We start from the raw sequence: 27,049 nt of genomic DNA on the forward strand, positions 1-27,049 counted from the left end.
AATCCCAAATTTTCTCAAGTAAGCGCTCTAAGAAAAAAAGAGGTCAGGAGCTTCTTAATTTAGGAAGAAGCTTGTCTAAAGTTTGGTCAAGCTGAGGGGTACACTAAAGTCCTTGGTAATAATCATCCTTTTTCAAAATTGAATTCTTTCTCTTCACTTTCTTATCTCATATACTCTGCTCTCTGTGGCCTGTCTCTGCTCACATCAGCACTATATAAATCCTGTCGACCAAATTGCCAAATGGAACATCTTCTATTCCTTCTACAACCAGTATTGCAAACCCTTACCTTAACATCTTTTTACTCCATCCCTTCTATTTTCCCAATACTATTGCTGGTACCCAAACCCTCATCATCTCTCACTTGTTCTGATGCACTCATCTTGTTTTTTAACAACTCTATTGAGGTATATTTTACATACCATGAAATGTCATCATCCCAAGACTGCAATTCAACGACTTCTTAGTGGTCTTTCCGAGCAGTACAACCATCACCACAAATCAGTTAGAACATTTTCATCCTCCAAAGCCTCCCCTGGTAGTTATCTCCCCACTTCTAGTTTGCTTCCTCCTTAATTCATCTTCCTTGTGGCAAATAGATTTACACTAGCAAAACATCCGAGGCCCCAGGCTTAAGAATCAAACAGAAGTAGGTTCAATCCTATTAGATATCTAGTCCCCAAACTTACTAGTTGTGTGATATTTGGAAAGGTGCTTATGAAATCTATAAAGTGGGGGGAGGGGGAGTAATATCTATCCCTTAAAATTATTGCGAGGCTTAAATAAACACAGCATCTCTGTAATTTTTTAAATCATTGATATTGAATTTGTGGTGACCTCAACAATCCAGGTACTCCAGGAGAACAAATTTAAGGTCATTTTCTCCAGGAACGTACTTATGTAACTGACATTTTAACTGGAAAGCAATCCTCCAATGTAACATTCTTGATACTCATTTATGTCATTATTAGTAATACCATAATAAGTTGCATCTTTTTAAATAGCATTTATTGGAATCATTGAGTTAAATCATATTATATACAGGTGATATAATGTAGAAATTTTTTTAATAATATAGCTTATACTGATATACAAAAACAATAGTTCCAGGGTACTTGCTTGGCTTTAATGAATAATGTGACTGTTCTGTATCAACATTCTTTCCAACCATCTGCTAAGTACAATTTAGCTAGCAATTAGCTAGCAATTAAGTCGGCCTGTCAAAAAACTTAATTGTCAACTCAACCAATTTTCAGAGTTATATTAATGATAATAGCTATGCAGCAAACTGAATTTAATAAAAATGCTTTGAACATAAATCCCAACAATTCTAACTTGTTTTCTCAACCATATACAGCTTTGGAAATAGAAATATGATGTACAAAAATAAATAAATAAACAAATAAACAAACAAACCTTTAGAATAGGAGGGTTGAAATTTAATATCAAATTCTTTTCTTCCATGGCTTTCTAAAGCCTGAGGCGTTTTCCCATAAACAGAAGCACCTACCTAGCACTTGCCTTTCTCTTCCCTTGATAGCCATTACTTAGTTGGAGCATGTGCCCCTAACTAAACAGACTTCTTCATTTTTTAATTTAAAATTGTCTGGTTACTGAAGAGATTCAAATATCTGTCAAATTAGGCCTTTCTTCTAGAGATGTATTAGGAAACAGCCCAGGCTATGTAGTCAGAAAACGTTAAGCAGGAGTTCTGACTCTTGTACTCACTAGCTGTGTGACCATGAACACCTGTTTCTCCATCTGTCAAATGATTAAGAAGCCTCCCCGGCAGAATGTTTCAAGGCCTCTAGGTAATGAATGTTGCATGGTCAGCACTTTGTAAGGACTCACTAACTAGGAGCCATAATAAATCTTTTTTTGTTGTTGAAATCCATAATTTATGTAATATTAGAGATATCTCTTAGGCACAAGCTCCTAGCTTTTCGGTTCCTAATCCATTCTTTAAAAAAATCTAAAGCTCACTTAGCCCACAAAAGAAATGCTATGGTCACCCATCACTCTGACCTAAAGAAGACAACAGAGACTCCAAAGGATGCCAGCGATCAAAAACAGCCCCCTCCTGTAAGCCCGTGCAGACTTCACGCTTTATTTTTCTCCTGAAGGCTTATCCATGTGAAAATGAACCATCTTCTAAGAAACTCTCAGACCCCACATTTTACTCTGACTTAGTGGTAGGGACTCTCCCTGAAAATGTGGCAGGAATGTTTCTTTTAATCTCTGTGGCTTCATATCTTTGCTACCATGATGCCAAATTCAGTACTCACTTTGACTCTCTGAAAAGGATTTGACACCCAGACGTTTACGTTCATTTTTTAGTTCCATGACAATTCATAAACCTATCCAACAAGTATTTCACTTGCATGTAAGGCTCTGAATTAACCATCAGGGCTACAAAGATGAATAAAAATGTTTCTGCCCCAAAGAACTTTAGAGGCAGAGACATAAATGTGTAGGCGCACACATACAGACCACATATACACTCAACACTCAATAAAACGGAAAGAGCGATAAGTAGAAAAAGAATTATGCAGATAAAGAGAATGCTATTAAATCAGGACTAAGCTAAAATATATTAATGACTTCTAGTAGGAGTAAAATTAGTTAATTATTTATAAAACAGAACAAGTTGCTTTGTTTCTATGTCCACAAGATCACTACTGGATCAAAACTGCTTGTTAAACCGTGAACCAAGTTTAATAAACAAGATGTGCTTTCATGTGTAATTTTATTCCTAGAACCTATCATTGTTTAGTGATTATAACGTTTTTCACTGAGGTAATGATAAAAATCTATGATGACTACATATTATCAAAGCATAGGCTGATTGATTATCATTGCAATTAAAGGGTTTTTTTTTTTTTTTCTCACACCATGTAACGTCTTCCTCCACACATTTCCTTCCAAGTTAATGAATGGAAGAATGAGGCTAAGTCCTAGGCTTCCTTGCACTGAACTCTAATACACTCTTGCTTTTGAAATGGACTGTTAGAGGAGTTCCGTGTATGTTATATAACACACACACACAAAAGCAGAGAATAATTTAAAACACTATGCCTCTCTCAACAGAAATGAAGCCAAAATGGTCTTTGCAATGTAGAATTCTTAATGGTCAGTAGTGATGAATGATTTTACATAAACTGTCTGTAGCAATCAAATAATCAATATAGATTCAACTCAAGAATTGTTTTTGAGCCTGTTATGATAACACGTTCTTGTGGCCTTGACACTTTAGAAAACACATTCACCTCTTTTTTCTCATTTGAGTCTGCAACAACTCTCTGAAAGATGTTATTTTCATGTTCATGTTCATCTTTTAGAGAAGAAAGCCATAGTTAATAAGACTAATAATTAACAGAATTATTAATCTCAAATCCTATATCCTAATAGCTTGTATTATCTCTTCTATGTATTAAGCACTCAGTAAGGGGTCCAGAGCAAATCAAACAATTTCTTGATAACTGACGTGTATTGCACTTTTCACCTTACAAAAGATTAACAACTATATTATCCCCTTTGAATGTGACAATGATCTTTTGAGACAAGAGCTCAAATATTAGGGAAACTTAAACACCACTGAGAAGAGGATAAGACAACAGTAGACTATAAGACAGTGTTTGATCTGGGCTTTGCTTGATTGGGAGAGAAGGGACCCTATTCAGGTAGGAAGATCAGGAGAATCAGTTTGGATTTCGAACACAACTGCAACGAACTGATGCACAAAGCCAAATGAGGGCTACTCATCTTTAAGTTCTGATCCTACATGGCTTCTCTAAAAATCTTCCATACTTCTTCGGTGAAAGACTTTTCAGAGGGGGAAAAAAACTGGAATATTAATTTCAAAAATTAAAAAGCAAACGTTCTCAGAGAACAAATATTTCTGAAATCATTAAAGAAGAAATGTATATGAATTTCCAAAATGATATTATCCCAAATAAATGTGCAGTATGTGTTATTTAAAAAAAAAATAAACATAATGATCTAAAATTGAGAAAGTCTGGCTTTAGGAAAATTTGTAAGATTTATACAATTTTTTGCTATATAGGATAATAACTGTCCAGTCCCAAACATCCATCCCGCTCTCATTCTCGAAATATCAAACCAGATTATGAGAGCGATGGTATTTTTTAAAAAGATTTTATTTGTTTATTTGAGAGAGCAAACACGAGCAGTGGGAAGGGGCAGAGGGAGAAGCAGACTCTGCTCAAACTCGGCTGCCCAACACAACTTCCCTTCACTTGGTGCTGGCCAGTGGTGTGTATATAGTAGGTTAAGGGTCAAAACCTTTAGAGGTTTTTTCCAATGATATGTGGAAGGAAGGCAAGATGAATAAAACCTAGTAATTTTCTGTAACAGTTAAGTTCAGCATGTGTTTGGTCTATATCTCTTGCCTGATTTGCCTTCCTTTTATTTTTATTTTTATTTTCATTTTCATTTTTTCTGATTTGCTTTCCTTTTATTCCAGATACTTGGGTCATCTTCTCCAGACTAAACCTTTTTGAATAAGCTTGACAGTAATCACTTAGGAATCTTCATAAGACTTTCTATGCTAAAAGTAATGCAGACATCAGAGAAAAGGGAATTTAGGCCATTGCTTTCATCTGGACACTCACTATATGACGATAAAGAGTGTAGCCTTGAAAGCAGAATTTACATCATCACTACATTAGTTATATTGTTCTATGGAGAAAACGGACACTAACAAGTTGATAGAAAAACAGCATGGAATATATAGTCTGTATCTGTATGTGGAAAGTTAATGTGAAGAAAAAGAGCCTAGATTTTGTCATTTTAAGATGACTGCAATAATTGTTGTTAGCCTTTTTGGACCCACACCATCTCTTCTTCGCCTGAGGAATGAGGCCTCAGACCCACAATTTTTCACTGTTATTCCCTGTTCTTTCCAGGCCTCTCCTTCCATGCTTACTGGTGGTGATGTTATCTTGACATACTCCCAATGAGGAGCGTGTGTCTCCTTTTTTCTATGTAACAGTACACATTTATGTAGCCCCCCTTCATAGTGTGCAAAACATTTCCCAAATATAAGCTGTGTTAGTCCTCACAGCAAACCCAAGAGGTAGGTGTTTTTGTTATACAGCTGAGGGAAAGCTGACCTACTATGTTCTAATGACCTGACCAAGTGACCAAAACAGACTCAAGGCCGGTGTGCATGACTCTACTGGTAAGTAGCTAAGCTTGACCTAGAATCCTGTCCTCCGACAGCAGGGCCAAGGCACATCCCTACCCTTTTGTCTGATTCTCAATACATAAATTTTAGTATTTGGAGAATTAAAATACAAGAACACATGTGTGTAGCTGTCATTAAAATTTTAAACAACTTATAGAAAAGGATACCTGCTTATTTATACAACATTTTTGTCAGTTTATAGATGTACACGTTAGTTGTATTAGAAAAGATTTGTGCTGAGTCGAAATAAATGTATACCACTGCTTACTTTCTTTTTAACTCACATTATGAAAAAGACTATGAATAAATATGCCTCTATTTATTTGGCTCTATAAACTATCTTTATTGCCATAAAATATAAATAAATAAGTTTAAAATGTAGTATCTCTTAAAACTCAAATCAGGGGCACCTGGGTGTCTCAGGTGGTTAAGCATCTGCCTTTGGCTCAGGTGGTGGTCCCAGGGTCCTGGGATCTAGCCCCGCATCGCCCTGATCCATGGAGATCCTGCTTCTCCCTCTCCCTCTGCCTGCTGCTCTACCTACTTGTGCTCTCTATCTCTCTGTCAAATAAATAAATAAAATCTTAAAAAAAAAAAAAAAAAAAAAAACCTCAAGGGGCGCCTGGGTGGCTCAGTGGATTAAGCCGCTGCCTTCGGCTCAGGTCACCATCTCAGTGTCCTGGGATCGAGCCCCGCATCAGGCTCTCTGCTCAGCGGGGAGCTGCTTCCCCCTCTGTCTCTGCCTGCCTCTCTGCCTACTTGTGATCTCTCTCTCTGTCAAATAAGATAAATAAAATCTTTAAAAAAAAAAAAACCTCAAATCAAATAATGGGATAATTGTCTGATAAAATAACAATAATCAAAATGAGAGAAAACTACGCAGCTTTTGAGATAACCATGTAGACACAGGAATAAGTTAGAGAAGGAGGTACATGAAATGATCTTGTTTATTCAATACCCAATCCTTTCTTGATATTTTTACAGGAAATGAAAACCAACCACTAGGGGAGATAATTATTATGTTGTCAGCATAATTCCCATCTGGGCGAATTTCTGTAAATGGAACGTGCACACCCTGGTAATTAGAGGGTATTCTATTAATGTAGAATGTAGCTTCATTTGTTGAGCACTTATTATTTGCAAATAACTCTACTAAACTCATTGATTTACTATTCCAAACCCTGGAAGTTAAGAAGTAGTTATCCTAATTGTACAGATGAGAAAATTGAGGCACAAGGAGGGTTAACCATTTTGGCTTTGCATCACAAAGCTGGTAAATCTAATGCCAGAATTTTGTTCTTAACCACTGCAGATAACCACATCTGCCAACGGAATTTAGAATCTAAAATGTCAGAGTATTGTTCACATAGACAAGTTGTCTGGAAGACAATGCATGTGCTTTTGTACTTTTTTTCCTCAGTGCATTTTTGTCTTTTTCACTTAGATTTGAACTTGTCAATGAACTTTCTTCACTTGAGTGAACAAGTTCTATGTTTCATTTGATTTTTGCCCTTTATTTTTGTGTATTTTTTCCTCGGAGAGCATATCCCTATTAGAAAAGAATATATACAGCCAGGAAGATCCATCTCTTCAAGTAAATCTTTATTACCTTATATACTAGTACCATCTGGACTTCCTAATTTTTGATAATTCCATTTAAAAAATAAATCTACTTAAATGAAAATACACACATGTATAGGTATATAATTTACATGACTGAATAAATTCAAGTGGAACATAATAATACCTTATCTTCCTCACACAGATGTACCCTTTCATAGACTGTTTTTCATGGTTTATCCAAATGGCTCGTGAGCAACCCAAGGTAGTAGTCATTTGCTTTCTCCCCCCCAGAAGCTCAGAAGAAGCAATTGGAAGAGAGTATAGAGCTGATCCAAGATGAATGTGTGTCAGAGAATGCAGATCACTCTACAGAGGAGCCTGCTGAAGGAGGGCCAGATGCGGATGGAGAAGAGATGACTGATGGGATAGAGGAGGACTTCGATGAAGATGGGGGTCATGAGCTGGTAGGAACTAAACATTTGGTGTTCACACCCTTTGGTAACAGCACCAGCATGTCAGCAACTCATCCATTCTAAAATAAAGATTTAATATTTGGGCTTTATTTCATTCTTATCTGCATATATGCAGAGCAACATCAGTACAGTGCTTTGCACATAATAAGTGCTCAATACACTCCTGCAAACTTAAAGTATGACAGAGTAAATGAATAGACAATTGAAATATTATATATGACATTAGCTATAGTTAAAGTGAAATGAAAGATTCTCTTTCCCAATTGCTCCACCATGAAAGGAATCTTGCATTTGAGCAATTATATGTGAACTGTACGTGGATATAATATTCTGGCTACAAACGACCTTCTAATGGAAAATGCATGGCTCCCTCTGTTATTAGTGTCCTTCAGTGATGATAATTATCTTTACTAGCTGTATGGCCAACAGTTATTTCTGTAGTCTGAAGACTAAGATGACCCTTGATATATGGCCAGTTCACCATCTTTGGTGCATGTTTTAGCCAGTTTTTATGAGCTGGGGTTTTAGCCAAGACTAGATTCCTTATATGTTTTATTTTCCCAATGTTGTTATAATCATAGTGCTCATTTCCGATGTTCTTTCCTATATACATACACCAGGGACTTCATAAATATATGCTGATGAGGATGCAATTTCTCATATTTTATCATCCATGAAATTAAACATATTATCTTAAAGGGACTGACTACTAAAAATGATGAGAGGACAAGTTTGAGTGTGTGTGTATATGTATGTGTGTTGCCAGCTCTCAAATATCTGTGGACTAGTCATATTAAACTTCACTTATCCCAGGTAATTTCAGATTCCAATTTGTTACAGTTCCTATTATTATTTAACAAATTTTGCCATGGCAGTTGCTGTTTTGAAACTATCAATAGTTTCATTTTGGAAGCTATATATTGATTTTTGGCATTCTGGTTCTGTTTAAATTGCACGGGGCCTTCATTTAAACTTTTAAAATAGTCTTTAGAGTCTTTAATAACCACCCTTATTTCTCCAGAAGTTGGCATCAGCTTGAAGGACTTAAGTCACTTTTTGGAATGGTTTTGATTTCAAGAAATCTATTAAGCAGGTTAGAATGAAAGATTAACAGACCTTTCAGATTTTCCTTAGGCCAAAATTTCATTCAATAACTTAATTTCCTCATCCCATTGTAATCAGACTTCTATTTTTACCATTCTATTGTGAGTGTTTTTGCCAAGGTCTGTGCAGCCCTTTGTGTTGCCATTTCCAATGGTTACCTCTCTCTTCTTATTTTCATTTACTTCTCAGCAAAATTTGGTTAAGAACCAATTAGGGGAATTCTGAGAAATTCTCCTATGATACCAAGTGCTCATTGTCATCTTCCTGTGTTAGAAACTTTCACTCCATGCTCCAATTTTAAATATTAAAGTAGCCCAGGGCTTTGCCATATCCTACTTTCTCTTTCTACACTTTTCCAAGATGACTTCATTAAATAACAGAGTTTTAAATGTCACCTATAGATGAAGGATTCCTAAATCTAAATTTGTATTCCTCATCTCTTCCTGGAATTCTAGACTCAGGCATTTAGGTGCCTATCTCTTCATAGATCTCCTCCAATAAACCACTGAAACTCAACATGACCAAAACATTCTTGGTTTTCCTCCAGTCATCTTATCCCTTCCCAGTCTTCTTCATTCTGATAAACAACTTCATTATCCACATAGTTGATAAAACCAAGGAAACTAGGATTACCTTTGATTCTCTCCACCCGTCCCCATTAAATCCACTTCCAAATCATAACCCAAAGCTAATTACATCTCCACTACAACAAACTGATTTTCTTGGTTCAGCCCATGCAATCCATTCTCCACACAAGAAAGATAAAATTCTTCATAAACTATACATCAGATAATGTTATTCCCTTGCTTAAAATCCTACAGCACTTTCTATGACACTTAAAATAAAAATCCCCAAGTGTATGAATGTAAATTGTAATGAGGTTCGGTGTTGATGATGCCAGTGGAGACAGAGAACTTCATGAAGAGAAAGGGAGAAAGTTCCTGATGCTGCAGGGAAAGGAATCTAGAACACAGTTATATGGGGCTCGCCCTCAACATGAAGAGGAACATTTTTCCACTGCAACTAGCTGCAGTAAGTCTTGAGGATTTGGTGGCAGGGGTTTAAGGGAGTTCAAGCACATACTGTATAAGTCAGAGGGTGATGATCTTTGGAGAGAGAGAAGAGAGACAGGACCACAGACTGGAGGAGAATGGAGATTTAAAGAAGCTAGTATGTAAAACATAGAGGGGCACTAATTTAGAAAACAAATAAAGATTGACAGCTAGTGTTAATAGCCAATTGAGGTTAAAGACAAAGGTTTAATGCAGTAGTATTTTTTTTTAACTTTAGTGAATATCAAGATTACATGGAGAACTTGTTAAAATCCAGACTGTTGTATTTCATTCCTAGAGTTTCTGATTCAGTATGCTGAGTGAATCTGGGACTGCCTGTCTGGGGACTGTACTTTGAGAATCACACTGTTGTAGAGGCATCAATCAGCCCAGCTGTGCAGCTTTCTCCATTGGCTTGTATCAGCCCTGGTAGAAGCACGGAGAAAGCCAATACATTCAGCTGGATTTTTGTCAGATAAGTGCAAAGGAAAACAACAAATAAAGAATATTGAGGACATTAGTAAAGACTGGCTAACTAGATGAATCATGGAGTTGAACCTGAGCAGGGAAGATGGGAACACAGGAGGGGACTGACAAGGAGAAAATAGAGACAGAAAGGGAAAGTCCCATGCCTTTAAAGGAAGGGGAAATGAAGTGCATATGAGAAAAGTGAAGGCTGTACTTAGAGATTTGAGATATTTTAGACACGTGACAGTTAAGTGATGAGACCTAAAGGAGGAGTTGATGGAAGTGGGATCAGAGCAGAAGTCACTGCATATGAAGATTTCAAGGAACTTTGAGGCTCAGCAGCAAGATTGGTCATCTACATGGGCATAAAATCACTCCAAATATCAGATAAAAGTAAAAAAAAGTAAAATAAGACAGTTACCAAAAGTCAGCTGTCATGAAAGAGACAGCATGGTCAGTGTTAGTCCCAGATCTGTCACTATCCAATCCAATTGAATCACCTTAAAACCAATAACTTCTCTGAGTCTCAGCTTTCTTATCTGTAAAAGTAGTAAGGTTAGATCAGAAGTTTCTAAAATCCATTCGGTTTGATCTTTACTCCGAGTGAGTCTGTGTTCCAGGAACACTACATCTGAAGGAGCAAGTGTTGGTCATGCCAAGGGAATAAATCCAAACCACGGTGTTTGGTTTACACCCTGAACACACAGAAAGTAACTGATTAGCACTATTGTGGCCTGGAGATGCTTGGGTTTTCTCCCTTAACCCTTGTACTGTAACTGAGGGCTTAGAATTAAATCCTATCTCTAATATCTCACTTTATTTTTAAAGACTTGGAAAACAATGAATGAGGATGAGCAATCAAAATGGAGACTGAACAGTCCCTCCTAGTGACTGGCCAAGAGAAAATTCCTCTGTCTGGTGTCCACTGTTTCCTTTTTTCCAGTGTTGGGTCTGTTATCAAAGGAATGAGACTGAGACAAAGTGAAAGTGATGCAAAGCCTTATTCTATGCCACGCATTAGAAGTCAGACTGACCGGCCAGGGCCACCTCCGAAGAGAGGGACCCACCTTTGGTCTTACAGGCTAGTTTTATAGGGCACAACCACAGACCTCTATGTATGTGGCTTTGGCTGATTGGATGTCTTTTACCTATCTGGCCTTATTTTAGGTGTGTGTTTTAGCAACGGTTACCCGGAACCGGTATCAGTAACTGCTGAGGCATTTATTAAACAACAAAATGGCTACCTAGGCAACATGGTAACAACAAAATGGCTATTTAGGCAATGAAATGGCTATCTAGGTAACATGGAATCACTCTGCCTAAGCAGGCCCAGGCAGGCCCTAGGGGTTTAACAGGTTTTAACGTGGAATCGGCCCCAACATCCAGACCACTTGAACCAGATCATCTGTGGTTCCTGAAAAGAGAAGTAATTAAAAAGGCAGATATGTTACAGATTCAGCAAGAATATAATATAATTAAGTTTTTAACACATGCAGTAGGAGTCAGAAAGAAGAGCTAGAACACATGCTCAGGCAGGTGCTCAAAGAAAATCTGGAATGAACAGGAAACAAGAATTGTATCTGAAGCAAGGGAGATCCCGCCAAATGAGCTAATGGGTCAATTGTAGGTGGTGGTATCCCTGTGGAGAATGGGAGAAGCTGAAGGCACAACCTGTCCATTCGTTGTCTAGTTCTAAATATCCAGTTAGTGAAATTGATTTCCATGAAACAATCCATTCAGCTGACATTTGGGTGCCTATTCTGTGTGAACCAGGTGTTACCAAAAATGCAAAGATAACTAAAACTATTGTTTTCTGTATGAAATGAAATGTTGAAGTAAATGATTCCTTTTTTCAGGTAGCTTAGTGCCCTATAGAATATTAATTTCCTCATGTAAAAAATAATAGACGTATACTTGATAATTTATAAGCAGCCAGCCAAAGCTAAAAATCTGTGATTCTACAATCATCTATGCCTACATATTTCATTAATGCATGAGGAATAAGACTTGAATGTATTTAAAACGGAACTCTGTATTAATGCTCTATACATACACTAGCATACCACTACCCTACTCTTGCTTCTGAATAAACCCATTACCAAATATTTATTGATTGAACACTAAAGAATGGCACTGAGGTTTTTGCTATGGAAATAAAGAAGGAAAATCCCATGTTTTCCCCCAAGAAGGATATCAACTGATTGAGGATAAAGGCTACGGATTACAAAAAAAAAAAAAAAAAAAAAGGCAGTATGTTATGATAAGAACCATATGAAAATATAGTTTACAAACAGGGAATCACACACAGCTAGGATGGTCCAGAAAGGCTCCTGGCAGAAGTAAGATTGGAACTTTATCTTAAAGGATGGCAAATTAAAGTGACAGTATGTGCTAAGGTTGAGAAAAGAATATTCAAATCAGCTTTTGTTGTTCCCAGATCATTTTATAGAAAATATATTTAATGTCCAAAATACATTAAACACTTCATGTGGTAGGTAGGTAGATGGGTGGGTGGACAGACGGATGGATGGAGAGAGAGATGATAGACAAATCTTTTCTTATATAATGACTGGAAACTTCACAAGACATTTATACATTTCAGGCTCTTTTATTTTTTTCATATCCACCAAAGTTGTTAGCACCTTTTATATAAAGTAACATGATCCAAAATAAAACCAGTCTATGGCATAACAGAAAATATTACAGAAAAGTAAGTGGTTAGTACACTGCTAAATCAAAAGGGCAAATGAACTCTACCAGGTGTAGGAGAAAAGGCTTCTGTGTATACTCTAGGACATTAGAAAGCTGTCAGATATGTTAAAGGACCCTAGAGAGGTCCTTTGTTTCCCAAAGCAAAGTTCTTGGTTGACTTACATCCAAATACCTAAGGTGCCTGTTGAAAATGCTGATGTAGATGATCAGGGAAAGAGCCCAGAAATCTGTACTTTTTATCAGGCTGAGATTTGAAACGGCAGAGCTATACCATCAATTCACAAAGGAAACTATAGACAAACCAAACATTTAAATGAATTATAAAGAATTTGAGCTCTTTCGAATTCTGCTTGTAATTACTTTTGCTTTTGCTGACTACATACAATCAGATCAGGTAAATCTAGTAGGCATCCACAGTAGAATTACCTAGCTAGATTGTGTAATACTTAGGCATGCAAGCTGAGTAATACGTTGTAATATAACTTCCAGCATTTAACAAAACATTCAACTAAGCAAGTCACCTGGGCTTATAAGATAATGAATTTCTGTGCACATTGGGAAAGGTCTGGACCATGAATTGAACACGGTAGTTGACGAGGCCCCTAAGCAAGCATTCTGCTATGCCACTGAAGATCGGAAACACTAAAGCATTCTGATTGCTAATTTGGGTCTTTATGACCAGGACTGAAATGTCACCTTCTTTTTGAAACTTTTTGGTTTTTTCCTCACAAAATTCTTTACCTGGATGCTCCCCTTTATCAACCATGCGTCCATCTCTTCATTTTCATCATTTGGGGAATGAACAAGAACTTGGGACACACACTCCCAAAGGCAGTGTCAGCTGAATTAGTCAGAGGTATGCATCCCAAGGAAGCAAGAAAGTGGTTACTTAACCACTTTTTGATTTTGTTTGATTTGGGCCTATATTTCCATGCCGCATTCAGAGACCTTCATCTAGAATCCATAACTTGAGGATTCCAGAGATATGGTGAGCAGTCACGGTGCCTGTGTGCGGCAAGTGGCCTGGCCTGAGTGGGCTGCTGCTGAGGTATGAATGGCCAAGTTCCCTGAGGCTCACTGGCCAGCTCTTCTCAACAGAAATCGGAGATGGCTGAGCACCTGATGGAGGCAAAGTGTGTGACAGGTGGACGTCTCTAGTCCAGCTCTCCACTCTGGAAACCTGCCTCCTCAGGAGCTCTGGTCTCTCTGTAGTAAGTGTTCCTCGTGGTGATTTTCAGACTTGCCCTTCTTGGCATCTCTCTTGAGTTCAGTCATATTTATTTTAGCTACGGAACTATGCCTAACTCATTAAGATATGCCTAGCTCATTTTTTCCCTAGGAGGCTTACTGGCTTAGCTGTTTTTCAAAACACAAACTCTAGGTGCCTGGCTGACTCTAGAACATCGACTCTTGATCTCGGAGTTGTGAGTGGGAGTCCCACGTTAGGCATAGAGATTACTTTAAAAAAAAAAAAAACAAAAAAAACTCTGCCTACAGTTTGACAGAAATAGTTCAAATCTCCATGACTTTGTATAAGTTGCTTACTTGTGTCCTCACTGGCCTTAACTTTTTTCATCTGTAAAAGGGACTTGATAATAATCTATGCCTGGGTGAGGACTGTTGTGAACAATAAATGAGGTAATGTCCAAAGAGTGCATGCCTGGCACAAGGGAGTTAAAATTTTGCTAAATCGTTTATTGGGTTTTTTTGTAAGGCACCATATCCTTTTGTATCTCCTTTTGTGGTTTCTTGTCCCTTTTAACTTCTTTTATTTAATTTTCCTAACCCTAATGTTTCCAGGCCCACCCAGGTGTGCTATAAATTAGGTCACAGGTAGACTAATCACAGAAGTCTTCCAGCCTCATTTGGACCCCTGCACAGTTGCAGTACCTTGCCAGCCCCACCCCCAACTCTCTCCCGGTTGTTTCTGGGGATCCCAGGAAGTGTCTCATTTAGGCTCCAGAACATGTCCGATCACATGCTCCTGCTGCCTTTCCGTCCCACACCAGCTACCCCCCACCCCGGGGATTCAGTCTCACCATAGCCTTTGTTGCCCCGCCTTGCGAGAGAACATTGCTCTCTGCCCACAGCGCTGTCTTACCTGCACCCAAAGACGCAACGCCCACAAGATGCCCCTGGAGCAGCGTCCCTTCAGGTCCCCGTATGAAACACCACCAGGTTCCCCCTTAAAGCTGGGACAGTGATGCCCCTCTCCTCAGCCCCCAGTCGGAAGTTGACACCCAGAGCCCAGCATAACGCCGCTGGAAGCCTGAACCCGCCAACAGGAAGTCCATCATGGAGAAAAGCAGCCAATTGCGTTGCCCTCTGAATAATTGCAATGCATCCCTGTTTCTGCACAGGGTTTTCCAACCAGCAGCCAGTTTGCTCCCGTTAAAACAAAAGCCAGGTCGTGTCACTCTGTTTGGAACTCCTCAGGAGCCGCCCACCTCGCTCAGAGTAGAAACAGGTGTCTCACGGTGATCGCCAAAGCCCCCCATCAGGCAGCCTCGGATCCTGCTCCAAATTCTGGCCTACTCGCTCTGCAGCCGCCACCCTGGCCTCCAGGCCCACAGCCTTCAGCTTCTGCCTCAGAACCTCGGTGCTTGTGATGCCCCTGGATGGAAGAATGGGAAGGTCCTTATCAGAAAGTTCTAGATGCCGTGCTTACTGTTTGAAGTTCGGCCCATGTCAGTGAATTAGGGATTGCCTTTATAGAAGAATTAGGAGGCAATGCGACCTGGTCGTCTGATACCAGCCAATTTTTTTGGAGTGAGATAAAAGTAGGGTTTTCAGATTTAGCAAATAAAAATACAGGACACCCATTTAAATTTGAATTTCAAATAAAAAATGCATAATTTTCTAATATAATCCTGTCCCAAATATTACAGGTGGCATACTTGTAACAAAACAAAGCAAAACAAAAGCCTTCTGTTAATCAAATTCATCGGGCATCCCGTAATTCATCTGGCAACCAAAAATGGGTTTGAATACTGGCCTTGAACAAATTACTTAACTTCCTTCAGCTTCTGTTTTGTCATCTGTGAAACTGGAATAATTATACCTACCTTCTAGGGCTCTTATAAAGGTTAAATGAGTACTCATGAACAGTGCTTAAAGTCTCCCGCACAATGGGGGCAAGGAAATTGTTATTCTTGCCATTATCATTACCATCTTAATTTGCAAGTGAATCTTTCAATAAAACCTTGCAGCATTCCTAGCAACAATCCTCATATGGAACTTTATTTTTTTGAACTCTCTGGAGATTTGATTTTTTAAAAAGCACTTCTTATTTGATAAGAAAGCCTTCAGGAAACAAATGTAATACTCTCAGAAAAATCATACTTTGCTTTCATCTTGTTAAAGTTTTCTTTGATTTTATATTTGCTGGCTTATTCAATTCAAAGGAATTCCTTTCAAGTCCCCTTTTATGCTTTCTCTTTTATTCAAAATAAAAAAAAAACTGTAATGCTAACTGTAGACTATGATGATATGTGGCTTTTATTTTTAGTTGTTGTAGATTTGCTCTCTGGCTCCTATGATCCAGCTGCCAACTTAATAACAGGTGGTCAATTGTAGTTTTAAAGAATTGGAGTATGTGAGAAGACTTCTATATTACATTTTCTATTAGTCATCCAGCCACTCAGTTATTAAAACAACAATCAAAAGAATTTTTAAATAAAATAGTGGAAACTAAGTAATGTGCCAGATACAGTTAGTTGCTAAAGATTCCAAGAACAAGGCATAGAGAGTTCTGCTTTTATAGCACTCTTACTGTGTGGAAGCAGAAAGAGCTGCAGCGAGAAAAAATAAACAGATATTAACCAAACAGTGTGATAAGTACCATTACTACAGGACCTGGCAATAGAGTGTGGCAGAGAAATGATAGAGCAAATGAATCTGAGCAGACTTCATGAAGGTTGGGACACTCAGGTGGGTTTTTGGAGGATGAAAAAGCATATGCCAGGAACACAAAGAGTTAGATGGGACCTCAACAGAAAGAAGAGAATATCCAAGAAGGAGAGCTTGAAAAAAATTGGTGTCTATTGAGAAGCTGGTTGTTTCGTTTGGCTAAAGCAGTGATTCTCAATCGGTGGTCCCAGGACCAGCAGCATCACATCATTTGGAAACTTGTTGGAAAGACAAATTCTCAGGCTCCAACCCAGACTCACCAAATCAGAAACTCTGAAGGTGGATCTCAGCAATCTGTGTTTTTTAGCAAGCCCTCCAGGTGATTCTGATACCTACGGAAGTTGAGAACCACTGGACCACAGCAGTAAGGTTTTCAAACCTGGGAGCACAAGGAATCACGAGAGTGTTTTGTTTTGTTTTGTTTTGTTTTTATCAATACCAATGACAGGGGCTCCAATCTGTAACAGTTAAATCAGAGTAGGGGTGGGGCCAAAGCAGAAGTCCTAAGATGTTTTAATAGGTAAGCAGGGTTGAGAAGCCATGAGGTAAATAAAGCACATGGTACTTGAAGGAGGGGTAAATAGATACTTCACCAAAGAAGAAGTAAGCACATGAAAACTCACTCAAAATCATCAGTCTTTAGGAAGACAAAAAAGTAACACTGCACTTGCCCCAAAATAGCCAAGCGTACTGATGGAGCCAAATGTTGGCAAAGATGTGGAGCACTCAAACTCTCCAACATGGTTGGTAGGAAGATACAGTGTAATAACCATTTAGAAATATCTGGCAATTTCTTATAAAACTAGACATAATGAGCCAGCAATTCAACTCTTAAGCATTCAAAAGAAATGAAAATATATGTCTAGACAGAACCTGTGTAAGAATGTTTTAGCAGCTTTACTCAGAATATCCAAAAACTAGAATCAATCCATCAATCAAAGAATGGATATATGAAGTGTGATTATATATTCCTACATCCAGCACTATTCAGCAAGAAAAGGGAACAAGCTACTGAAACACGCAATGATGCAGAAAAATCTCTAAAAATGTTATGTTGAGTGAAAAATGCTTTGTAAAAAAGAGTACAGTACCTCACAATTGCATTTAAATGAACAGAGGTTGCCTGCAGGGAGAGGGAAGGAATTAAGTGTCCTGGAATGTCATTCTGTTCCTCATACTGATGAACATCCACTTTTATTTCATTACTAGGCTCTAATATGACACCCTCTAGAAACCTTCCTGATAATGTCAGGTGGAGTTAAGTGTGCCCTCCATAGCTCAGACAGACTGCTATGAGAACACTGACTTCATTGTTGCTCTTATTTTTTTAAAAATGTCCCTTTCTCCAGCTGGACTAAAAGGCTCTTGCAGGGTGGATGATTTTGGGTTTTGGATCCCTCACACATAGCACAGTATCCAGCATATGGTGGGAAATAGGGGGGTGGGTGAGGTGGGTAGATAGAGCCGTGCAGGATTACTCCATGGTCCTTGACATGCTATGTCATGCTATATGCATATGCTGTCCCTTCTAACTTGAATAGCCTTCCTCCTTTTTTGTCTGGCTGATCAATACGTCCTGTGTCTTCAAGACCCTTATCTCATGTCATGCACACCCATCCCTGAAGAAAGCCCCCAAACTATCCCGAACACATTTGGGTTTGCTTTGTTCTTGACCACACCCTATACATACCTCGTCATACTTAACTTGCTATATTGTAATTAGTGATTTCTCTTCTTTCTAGCTTATTGATCTGTAAATTTCTCGGGGCTTATTTTATTTTGTAGTTTTCCTTAGTATGGTGCTTAGCACATGTTAATGTTAATGAATAGTTAATAAAGAAAGAGAAGAAAATGTCTTCAGATTCCTTCAAACTAGGAACCCCTTCCTGTTTTTAAGCACATTTTATTGTGTATTCTAATCAGATTGTGTTCTAAATACTACTTGTGTATGCATGCCCTTTGTGATGTAGAGGGTTATTATATAAAGCAGAGAAGCAAACAGTTTTCATTATAACTTAGTCAGTAGGTCATTCAGGCAGCATTCCGTGCATCTTAAAGGCACTGAGGAGGAACAACAGGAGGAGGCTTAAAACCAACACATCAAAGTCAACACAGCAGTATTGACTCTGTTGTGTTGGTTTTCGGTGGTTCTGTATTATTACCTCCCGTGAGTGATAAAAATGCAAATTTGAAGTAACCTAAATTTCGTTAGCAAAGCTAGGACACCAAGTTATAAAACAAACCAAGAAATAAGCCTCTCTCTCACTCCCAATCTGCAATTTTTAAGCCCACAAAAAGGTGAAAGTCACAAGTTTATAAGAAAATAAACCTCAAAGAATTCAAAACTAAAGTTTCCCCAGGTAGGTATGTAGATGCTATGGTTCCAACTCCAGCTAGGACAGCTACGTGGTCATTATTAAATGGGCTTTACAGATAAGAGCTTCTGAGATGTGAGAAGTAGTGTGGAAGACATGTAATTTTCAAACTGCCTGTAGTGATGTTAAAAGGTAGAATAATAAATCTAGAGTATAGACCCAAACAAAATAAAGTATTTTCACCATCCCACAGTATCTATACAGAGGGAAACAAAAAAGCAAAAGAATAATACAAAGCTTCTGAAGTCTTAGAAATGAGAGGCAGTCCAAACATAAGTCTTAAATTTACAAAAACAAAGGACTGCTTTTCTAGAAATGCTGTAATGTTCCAGAGGAAAATAGAGCAATCCAAAAGTATTAAGGGCTAGTGATGAAAGTTGTTGGAGAAATAAAACAATCCTGCCAACAGGAAGACCTTTCCTTCCCAATACAGAACAGGAAATGTAATTCTCGAGTCAATAGTCACAGATTTACTTGCATGTAAAGCTAGCACCAAAGTGACCACAATGTTGGTGCCAAAGAAAAACTGCAAAAAACTGCACTGGCTAGAATTCAACATGTAAGGAAGACCTTTTCGAGATGATTATAATGGAAGAAAAAGACTGACCTCAACTCTGTTAAAACAAAAAGCAGTTTTGTTTTTTTGTTTTGTTTTAGATTTATTTATTTATTTGACAGAGAGAGAGATCACAAGTTGACAGAGAGGCAGGCAGAGAGAGAGAGAGAGAGAGAGAGAGAAGCAGGCTCCCTGCTGAGCAGAGAGCCCGACGCGGGACTCGATCCCAGGACCCCGAGATCACGACCTGAGCCGAAGGCAGAGGCTTAACCCACTGAGCCACCCAGGCGCCCCCAAAAAGCAGTTTTTATGCCTGGAGTGAGTTGTTGGAAAAGTGCTGGAAAACATTAGCAAGGAGGTTGATCAAAGTGCTTAGGCCATCTATGTTAGCTAATTGTCACTTACCTAAATTGGGCTCCTACCCTCTCAAAGAAGGTGTGCAGATCCTCGAGAAGAAATAACTAAAGGGAGAAACTGACAGAAGCTGGGAGGAGATTCACATCTCAAAGGGGCAGAAAGAATTTGCAGATACAAAGTCTGTAAAGTAAATGCTCTAAGAAAATGGAAGTCAGGGTCCTTCAGACAGGAAAAAAAAAAACCCACCTCAAGTTTAGTCAAGTGAGGGAGAATGGTAAGGCCATCTTGGTCATTAGGACAAGATCTCCTGCATTTTATGCAGCAAAGCAGAATATGTCTCTCTCCAAGAGACAAGAAGCTGAACCTCTTGACAATCTCCTGTACAGCTCTAAAGAGTTCTCAGAGCCAAATCCAGAGCTATCCTTTTACACATGTTAAATTCAAAACAAATATAAATTTAGTAAGCAGATGCTTTATTTGGGAGGATTATTGCAAGGGAGGGTCGGCTTGTTGCAATAGAGCTGTGACCATAAGCTCTGTAAGCATCTGAAGAGCTAAACTAAAAGGGTTTTCCTTTTATGGAGAGGAGTAAACAAAGCTGGAGCTAACTGAATGTGGGGAAATGGGGTGAAAGGGTGGCAAATTGAACAATAGAACAGGTACTGTTTTAGTAGAGTTCTGGGGCCAGCCTGTTTTCCCAGAAGGCCCTTCCAGAATAGTTGTATTTTGGCTAAGGCCGAAAGTGGGCCCAAGTTCCATCCTGGAAGAAGAGGAACTTAACCAAAGTTTAATTAACAGGCGTTTTATTCTCATTGACCATCACAGGCAGAACTGTTCAGCTAATCATGTATGAGACCAAGAATGGGAATTTGGAGGTCTGCGTCTAACTGGGTCATAGGTAAACAAGCAGGCATCATCACTAAGTCTTATGGAAGTCAAATGGGGAAGGATGGTTCTTTGTGGTAAGCCTTTTACCAAAACAGAAAGGGTGGAATGAGGGGACAGGGAAGAGGGGTTGTTATCCCTCACTGTTTCTCAGGATTATAGGGTTCAGATAAAATTCAACATTATCATATACCTAGAAGTTAACTGGCCTGTGATCTTGAAGCTATGCTACACTGTGAAATTGGAGAACGGGATTTACTCCTAATGGGATTTATCTTTATGTCAAAGGTTAGGGGAAGCACCAGATTCACTAGACCTCCAAAAAGACACTCTAAGAAAAAAAGGCAAGGGGAAGTTGGACTCTTTGCCTTTTTTTTAAACAGAGAAAAGTGTTTTCATTTACCCTTACAAAGAACCAGATGCAAGTTTAACAATTCAGAAGGGTTATTTGGGTTTCAGATTCATATGGGCAAGCCTTTTAATAACTACAGGACCTTGGGCAAATCACTGACTCTCTGAGGCTTACTTCCACATCTGTTAAAGGAAGTTTTTGCAGGTTACTGAAAGGATTAAATATGATCATGTTTATAAAAATCCCTACTATAAGTATATGTGTATGGCAAACTTAATCTCTTCCCTCGAGTAACAAAATTTAATGGAAGTGCCAGTTGTAGGAAATTTTAATAACTCTGAAAGTAAAACAGTTACATGATTTCATTACAGTGTTTATACACGTCCCTTTCAACTTTTGTTGTCTTAAAATTCCAGCATATTTTACTAGCATACATCAGCATACTCTTTTGAGACCATCTCTGTTGAACTGAAGTATAGGAGTTTGTAGGCTAACAGAACCATTTTGAAATCTGGGAAAAGTTACAGTGATTTCAAATTTGGAGAAATTATTTACACTTCTATGGAGATACTAAGAAGAAAGGAACTAGTCAAGATATAAAATGAGATAAAGATCTCATTTAGGAAGGAGAATTTGTCTATCATTTACTTAGCCATACATAATCACACTTGGCAAATTCTGGATCTTCTTGTTTTAATCTATAGATCTCACTCAACTCCCATCTCCTAACCCTTGCCAATGAGGGTTGAGGTGTGAAGATCTTGGTCTCCTCACACTGATCTGAACACAGAGACTAGATAATCTATGGGCAGGGATTCTCATCCAAGTGACCAAACACACATACACACCTATAGGAAGTTCTATACAGTAGATATTTGGGCTGTCTACAAGGTAATTCCCATTTTTCCATTACGGACGAGTAAGATGCTACATACTGATATCAATAACATATGGTTTTTTAAATAACCCATTATATATATGGCTTGTTCAGCCTAGTTTTGTGCCAGATGGATAAAATCCCCACACCAGAGTTCTGATGTTATCTAGCCACATGACATTCAATCAATAAACTGTCTAAGATTCTGAAAGGCAAACAAATATTTCTATTCCTATAAATTATTTCAGAATTCCAAAGGGCATAAATGATTGGAAATAGAGCCCTAGTGATGTTAAGAGTTTTATGCAATAGAAACAGTTTAACTAGATATGTGTTTTTCCATTCATGCCATTTTTATTCAGACAGCCAGCAAATACTTATTTATGATTATTTATTATAATTATAAGTGATTATTATGTTCAGGCACCATTCTAAGCACTAGTAAAAGTCAGTGAATAAGAAAGAAAATGCTTCTTTTAGGTGTGCCTCGGTGGCTCAGTCTGTTAAGTGCCCATCTCTAGATTTCAGCTGAGGTCATGATCTTGAGGTTGTGATCACTGAGCCCCTGTCGGGATCTGTGCTGGCCGTGGAACCTACTTGGGATTCTCTCTCTCCCTTTTCCTCTGCCCTTCCCCCTTCCTTGCTAAAAAAAAAGAAAGAAAGAGAGGAAGGAAGGACGGAAGAGAGGAGAAAAGGAGGGGAGGAAAGAAGGAAGGAAAAGAGAAAGAGAAAGGAAAGGAAAAGAAAGGAAGAAAATGGCCTCTTTTGGGGGTGGAAGGTGACTCATTCACAGATGAGGCTTTCATTCTAGTTAAAGATTTATATCCTAAAATATATTCTTTAATCTTCACATAATCCATGAAACTAATACAATGACTAAAGTATTAATTCACTGTTATGCAGTTGCTTGTTGTTAAGCACCCCTTCGTTGTTACTTAAAGTTGAATTTGCCAATTAAAGGTCTGGAATTTGCTGAAGAAAATAGATAGGTTAGCTATTTTAAATAGGGGCCTATTAAGGGTAAATAGGAATATAAGTATGAGGTACATTCTGTTCACCACCACTAGTTGACCAGAGCTTTCTAAATTTCTAGCTTTGAGGAAACAATATGTATTAAAGTATTAAAATAGTATGTGAAATTTTGAAATGCTAAAATTTGCACAGTATTTTTAAGAAATGAAAATAATTGGAGCAATTAATGTAAAGCATAAGAGAACAAAAAAATTTTATTTCTATAAGAAAATAATTTGATAATATGTTAACACTTTTCTTAGGAATATGCTTAGCAAAGCTTATTACTGATGTTTGAAAATCTTTCCATTTTTCTCTAAGCTACTCATGAGAAAGAAATAATTCACTGATTGCCTAGTAGGTATAGATTTGCTTCATTTGACTTTTAAAAAATCATTTTAACTGGAATTACCTCCCATTTAGGGAGAGACATAAAGATTCTACAAATTGCACTGGTTAAAAGGTAGTGTAACCATGGTAATATCATTTAGAGTTATAAAATTTAAGCCACACTCTGTCTATATTCCCTCCCTGGTTTCTAATGCTGCCTTTGTGCACCATGGCGTATTAGACACATATTCTGTTCAATTCTCTGGTGCCTTGTCACTCTTTTCACAGACAATTGTGTGTCAGTGAAGACTCCACACACAGAAGTACAAACACTTCAGGGGAATGTGTTCACCACATTTGTTCAACTGGGTGAAAATTAGTGTCTTCAACCTTGCCTAAGTATCTTTATATTCGAAGAGTACACATAGAACTAATCCCATTCATCCTATTAAATAATGAATGTTGGATTCCTGACACAATAGTGACATTTTCCTTGAATTTTCTGGCACTAACATTATATGAATACTAAATCCTTTTAAAATTTAATCATTTTATTCTTCCCAGATCTTCATGTTAGTAATACTTCTTATTTTCCTAATGTTGAATCTATAAACACATTGGAAGCCTTAGCTATATGTTTCTTTATTCTAAAACTAAAATGTTAAGCGTAATTAATATTCTATATGAAAATATCAGAATCTATTTCTTAGATACATCAGTCAATTCATTAATCTAAAGTCTTAAAGTATATTCAAATTACAGGAGTTGATTTTACAACATTATATTTACTGGATAGATTAATCTAGTTTCTGGCGAAGGGTTAGTTAGTTATAGCTCACCTCTCATTGCCTTCTCCAGAGGTTGTTGAACTTAGTGACCTGAGCATTTCATCTGCCAAACAACTAGCAATTTTTTTTTCAAGTTTCAGGGTTTTTTTGATGCTCCAAATACAGTTCATCCAGTACCAAGTGTGCTATATATATAGGACTTTACTGATTTTTTTTCCTAGCTAGTTTTAAAGTTATTGAGCATAATAACTTTAAAAACTCTTCAGAATAAAAATAAATGAATAGATAAAAGACTACATTCATCTGATAAATACCAGTGCAAGAAACTTGTACTTGAGCAAGCTAAGAAAGTCATTAACAGCAATAGTTCTGATGGAACTAATGTTATACCTACTCAAGCTACACTGACTCTAATAATCTGTGAGAGAAGAAATTGGAAAAGGTATGAAAGCACTTCATTAAATCAGAAATTGAAAGAAAGGAAAAAATGGCACTTTTTTTTCCAATTTTATTCATAGCTCAACAGACAAGATCACAGTGGAAAAATGATTAATCGTTTAAATGGTGCTGACCTTTTACAATTCCTACCCCACATTCTAGACGTTAATTGCTTAAATAATGCATTTCAGACAACACATGGAGGTTTTAAGCCAGGCAATATTCGAGCTGCAAAGGGGCAGCTTCTAGTTCACCTGACAGCACTGGGCAATTTTATCACCCAAGCAGTGCGGGACTCTAGCTGGCTGTTTCCCCACACATGAAAATTTTCACAGGTGAACCAAGCCACACCTTCAGCCTTACTCTACTTCTGGCTTTCCCTTACAAACCTTCAGTCTTTAGAATGATTCCGAACATGGAAAAATCATAAGCTCCAGGGCAACCTGAGATGCAATGCAAGTACAGCCCTTTGGAAGCCTGATAAGAATGCTTATCACCTGGAACCGGATAAGAATTCTGGATACCTTATGCATATGTAATATTTCCTATCTGGCCACATTTTTAGGAATACATTTTAATAATGTTCAGTAACAGCTTCTAAAAGCAAACTTTGCTAGCCTGTGGTCTACTGGTCTACTGGAAGGAACATCTACCCCTGCCATTTAAATCTATGAAATGAAAAAAGTTGTGAAATCAGTCTGGGCCTTAGTTGTCTCAAAAATGTGGAAAAATAGCTTATTTTTTAAAAGCAGAAAAGCTGAGAAAGTAGGATATAATGTGTACACATATACATATACACACACAGAAGGAGTGACGGAGATTTTTATCTCTCTCCAAGTCAAAAAAATAAAAGGCGGTGGGGGGAAACAGTACTTTTTTTTCTTTCATTTTCACTACCATCCAGGAAGAACACTGAGTTTTTTGTATACATAATTTCCTTTATTGCCTAAAATAACTTAAAGGATAGATATTTTAGAAATAACTGATTTTAGAAAGGCTAAGTAACTTCCTCAAGATCATACTGATAATAAAAGGCAGAATCAAGATTCAACCAGGATCTATAAGATTCTAGTGCTATTAGATATTTTCACATATTAATGCTTACGATCTTCATTAATTTTAATTTGTGTTGTGCCCTTGTGATTTTTGCCATATCTATACACCACAGGTAGTATTTTTAACTTACTTTTATTTTTTTTTAAGATTTTATTTATTTATTTGACAGAGAGATCACAAGTAGGCAGAGAGGCAGGCAGAGAGAGAGAGGAGGAAGCAGGCTCCATGCTGAGCAGAGAGCCCGATATGGGACTCGATCCCAGGACCCTGAGATCATGACCTGAGCCGAAGGCAGCGGCTTAACCCACTGAGCCACCCAGGTGCCCTTTAACTTACTTTTAAAAATTAAGTTGACTTTTTTTTTTTTTACTTAAAGTAAATGTATCTTTAAAACTAAACCTCAGTTCATTCCAAAAAATGAAAAACCAAGTATCCCTTCCCGTAAGGAGGAGGTATTTTAAGAAAAATAGCATGAAAAGACAAAAGATTTCTTTTTAAATTTAGCTTAGTACTTTCATATGACAGAAAACCTTGTACTCCTTCTTCTCACAATCAATCTCTCTCTCAGTCTTTGTACCTCTATCTCTATCTCTCTCCTTTTCAAAAAAAGACAGTACTAGAGAAATGTCAGAATTAGCACCAGCAGAAACTTTCAGAAAACTGGAAGAACACTGAGAAGGGTAATTTTCTCACTCTATGAGTCAATGTTTTTAACGTGTCTTCCCACCTAACAGTATGTTGGGTGCCGTTAGCAGTTTTGTGCACCTCCCTGGGAACATGGAGCTCAGTCCTGCTGACCTGCTCCTCACGCTTGATGAAATAACTCTGATGACATCCTGATTGGCTGTCACCCTCCCGCAGTCCTGTGCTTTGCACAATTTTCTGCTTAAAGTTGGCAGAAACTCCACATACAAACTGACTTGTGAGGTTACATTGGAAAAGTACTCTGAACTTTACAGAATTAGATGCCTCAGAATTGATCAAAATGAAAACATTTTCATGTGCTGTTATTTCCAGATCCCTGAGACTCTCAAGAGGGAGGTAGCCCTCTGGGTCCCTACCCACCACTGGTACCTAGAAAGCCCTCACCTTGTTGCTGTCTGCCATGTGCTTTTAAAAAATCCAAATGATGTCCATCCAAATAGGACATTGCCTTCTCAGACTGTCTCATTTTTCATAGGAAAAGTTTACGGTAAAACGAAAAGGATATGGACATGCATATTTTATACACATTTGGTTTTACAGAATAGATTGATTGTTGACAGAGAAGCTGCTGGCCTCTTATCCCTCCTGCTCCTGGGATAGTAGGATAAATATTTTCTTCAGAGGCCTGTTACTGTCACTGTTATTTTCAGTAGACATAAGGCAAGAGTTCAATGTTCTTAGCTGATATCATAGACTATGTCTAAAGGGAATGAGAAAAAATTACCCAGAAATATTGAAATATATAAGATTAATTTTTCATAAATATTCTGTGTATAGCACAAAAGTAGTTAAGCATTAGCTGCTAAAATATAACAGTATAACTATTCCATGAAA

At 37.8% G+C, this 27,049-nt stretch overlaps 1 protein-coding gene across 14 annotated transcripts in view; it reads left to right on the forward strand.

The window, feature by feature from the left end:
- Positions 1–27,049, forward strand: part of RALYL (RALY RNA binding protein like) — a 691,697-nt gene that overhangs the window by 650,529 nt on the left and 14,119 nt on the right. For 12 of the 14 annotated variants that reach the window (XM_059394797.1, XM_059394795.1, XM_059394793.1 and 9 more), the window contains one exon: positions 7,059–7,231. The exons of 1 other annotated variant lie outside the window; for it this stretch is intronic. In XM_059394797.1, the coding sequence (XP_059250780.1) occupies positions 7,059–7,231 (173 nt within the window). The remainder of the gene's footprint in view (positions 1–7,058; positions 7,232–27,049) is intronic. One more of the 14 variants, XM_059394785.1, reaches the window with a different exon arrangement.

Source organism: Mustela nigripes, chromosome 3 (genome assembly GCF_022355385.1).
Source record: "Mustela nigripes isolate SB6536 chromosome 3, MUSNIG.SB6536, whole genome shotgun sequence".
NCBI classification, from domain to species: domain Eukaryota; kingdom Metazoa; phylum Chordata; class Mammalia; order Carnivora; family Mustelidae; genus Mustela; species Mustela nigripes.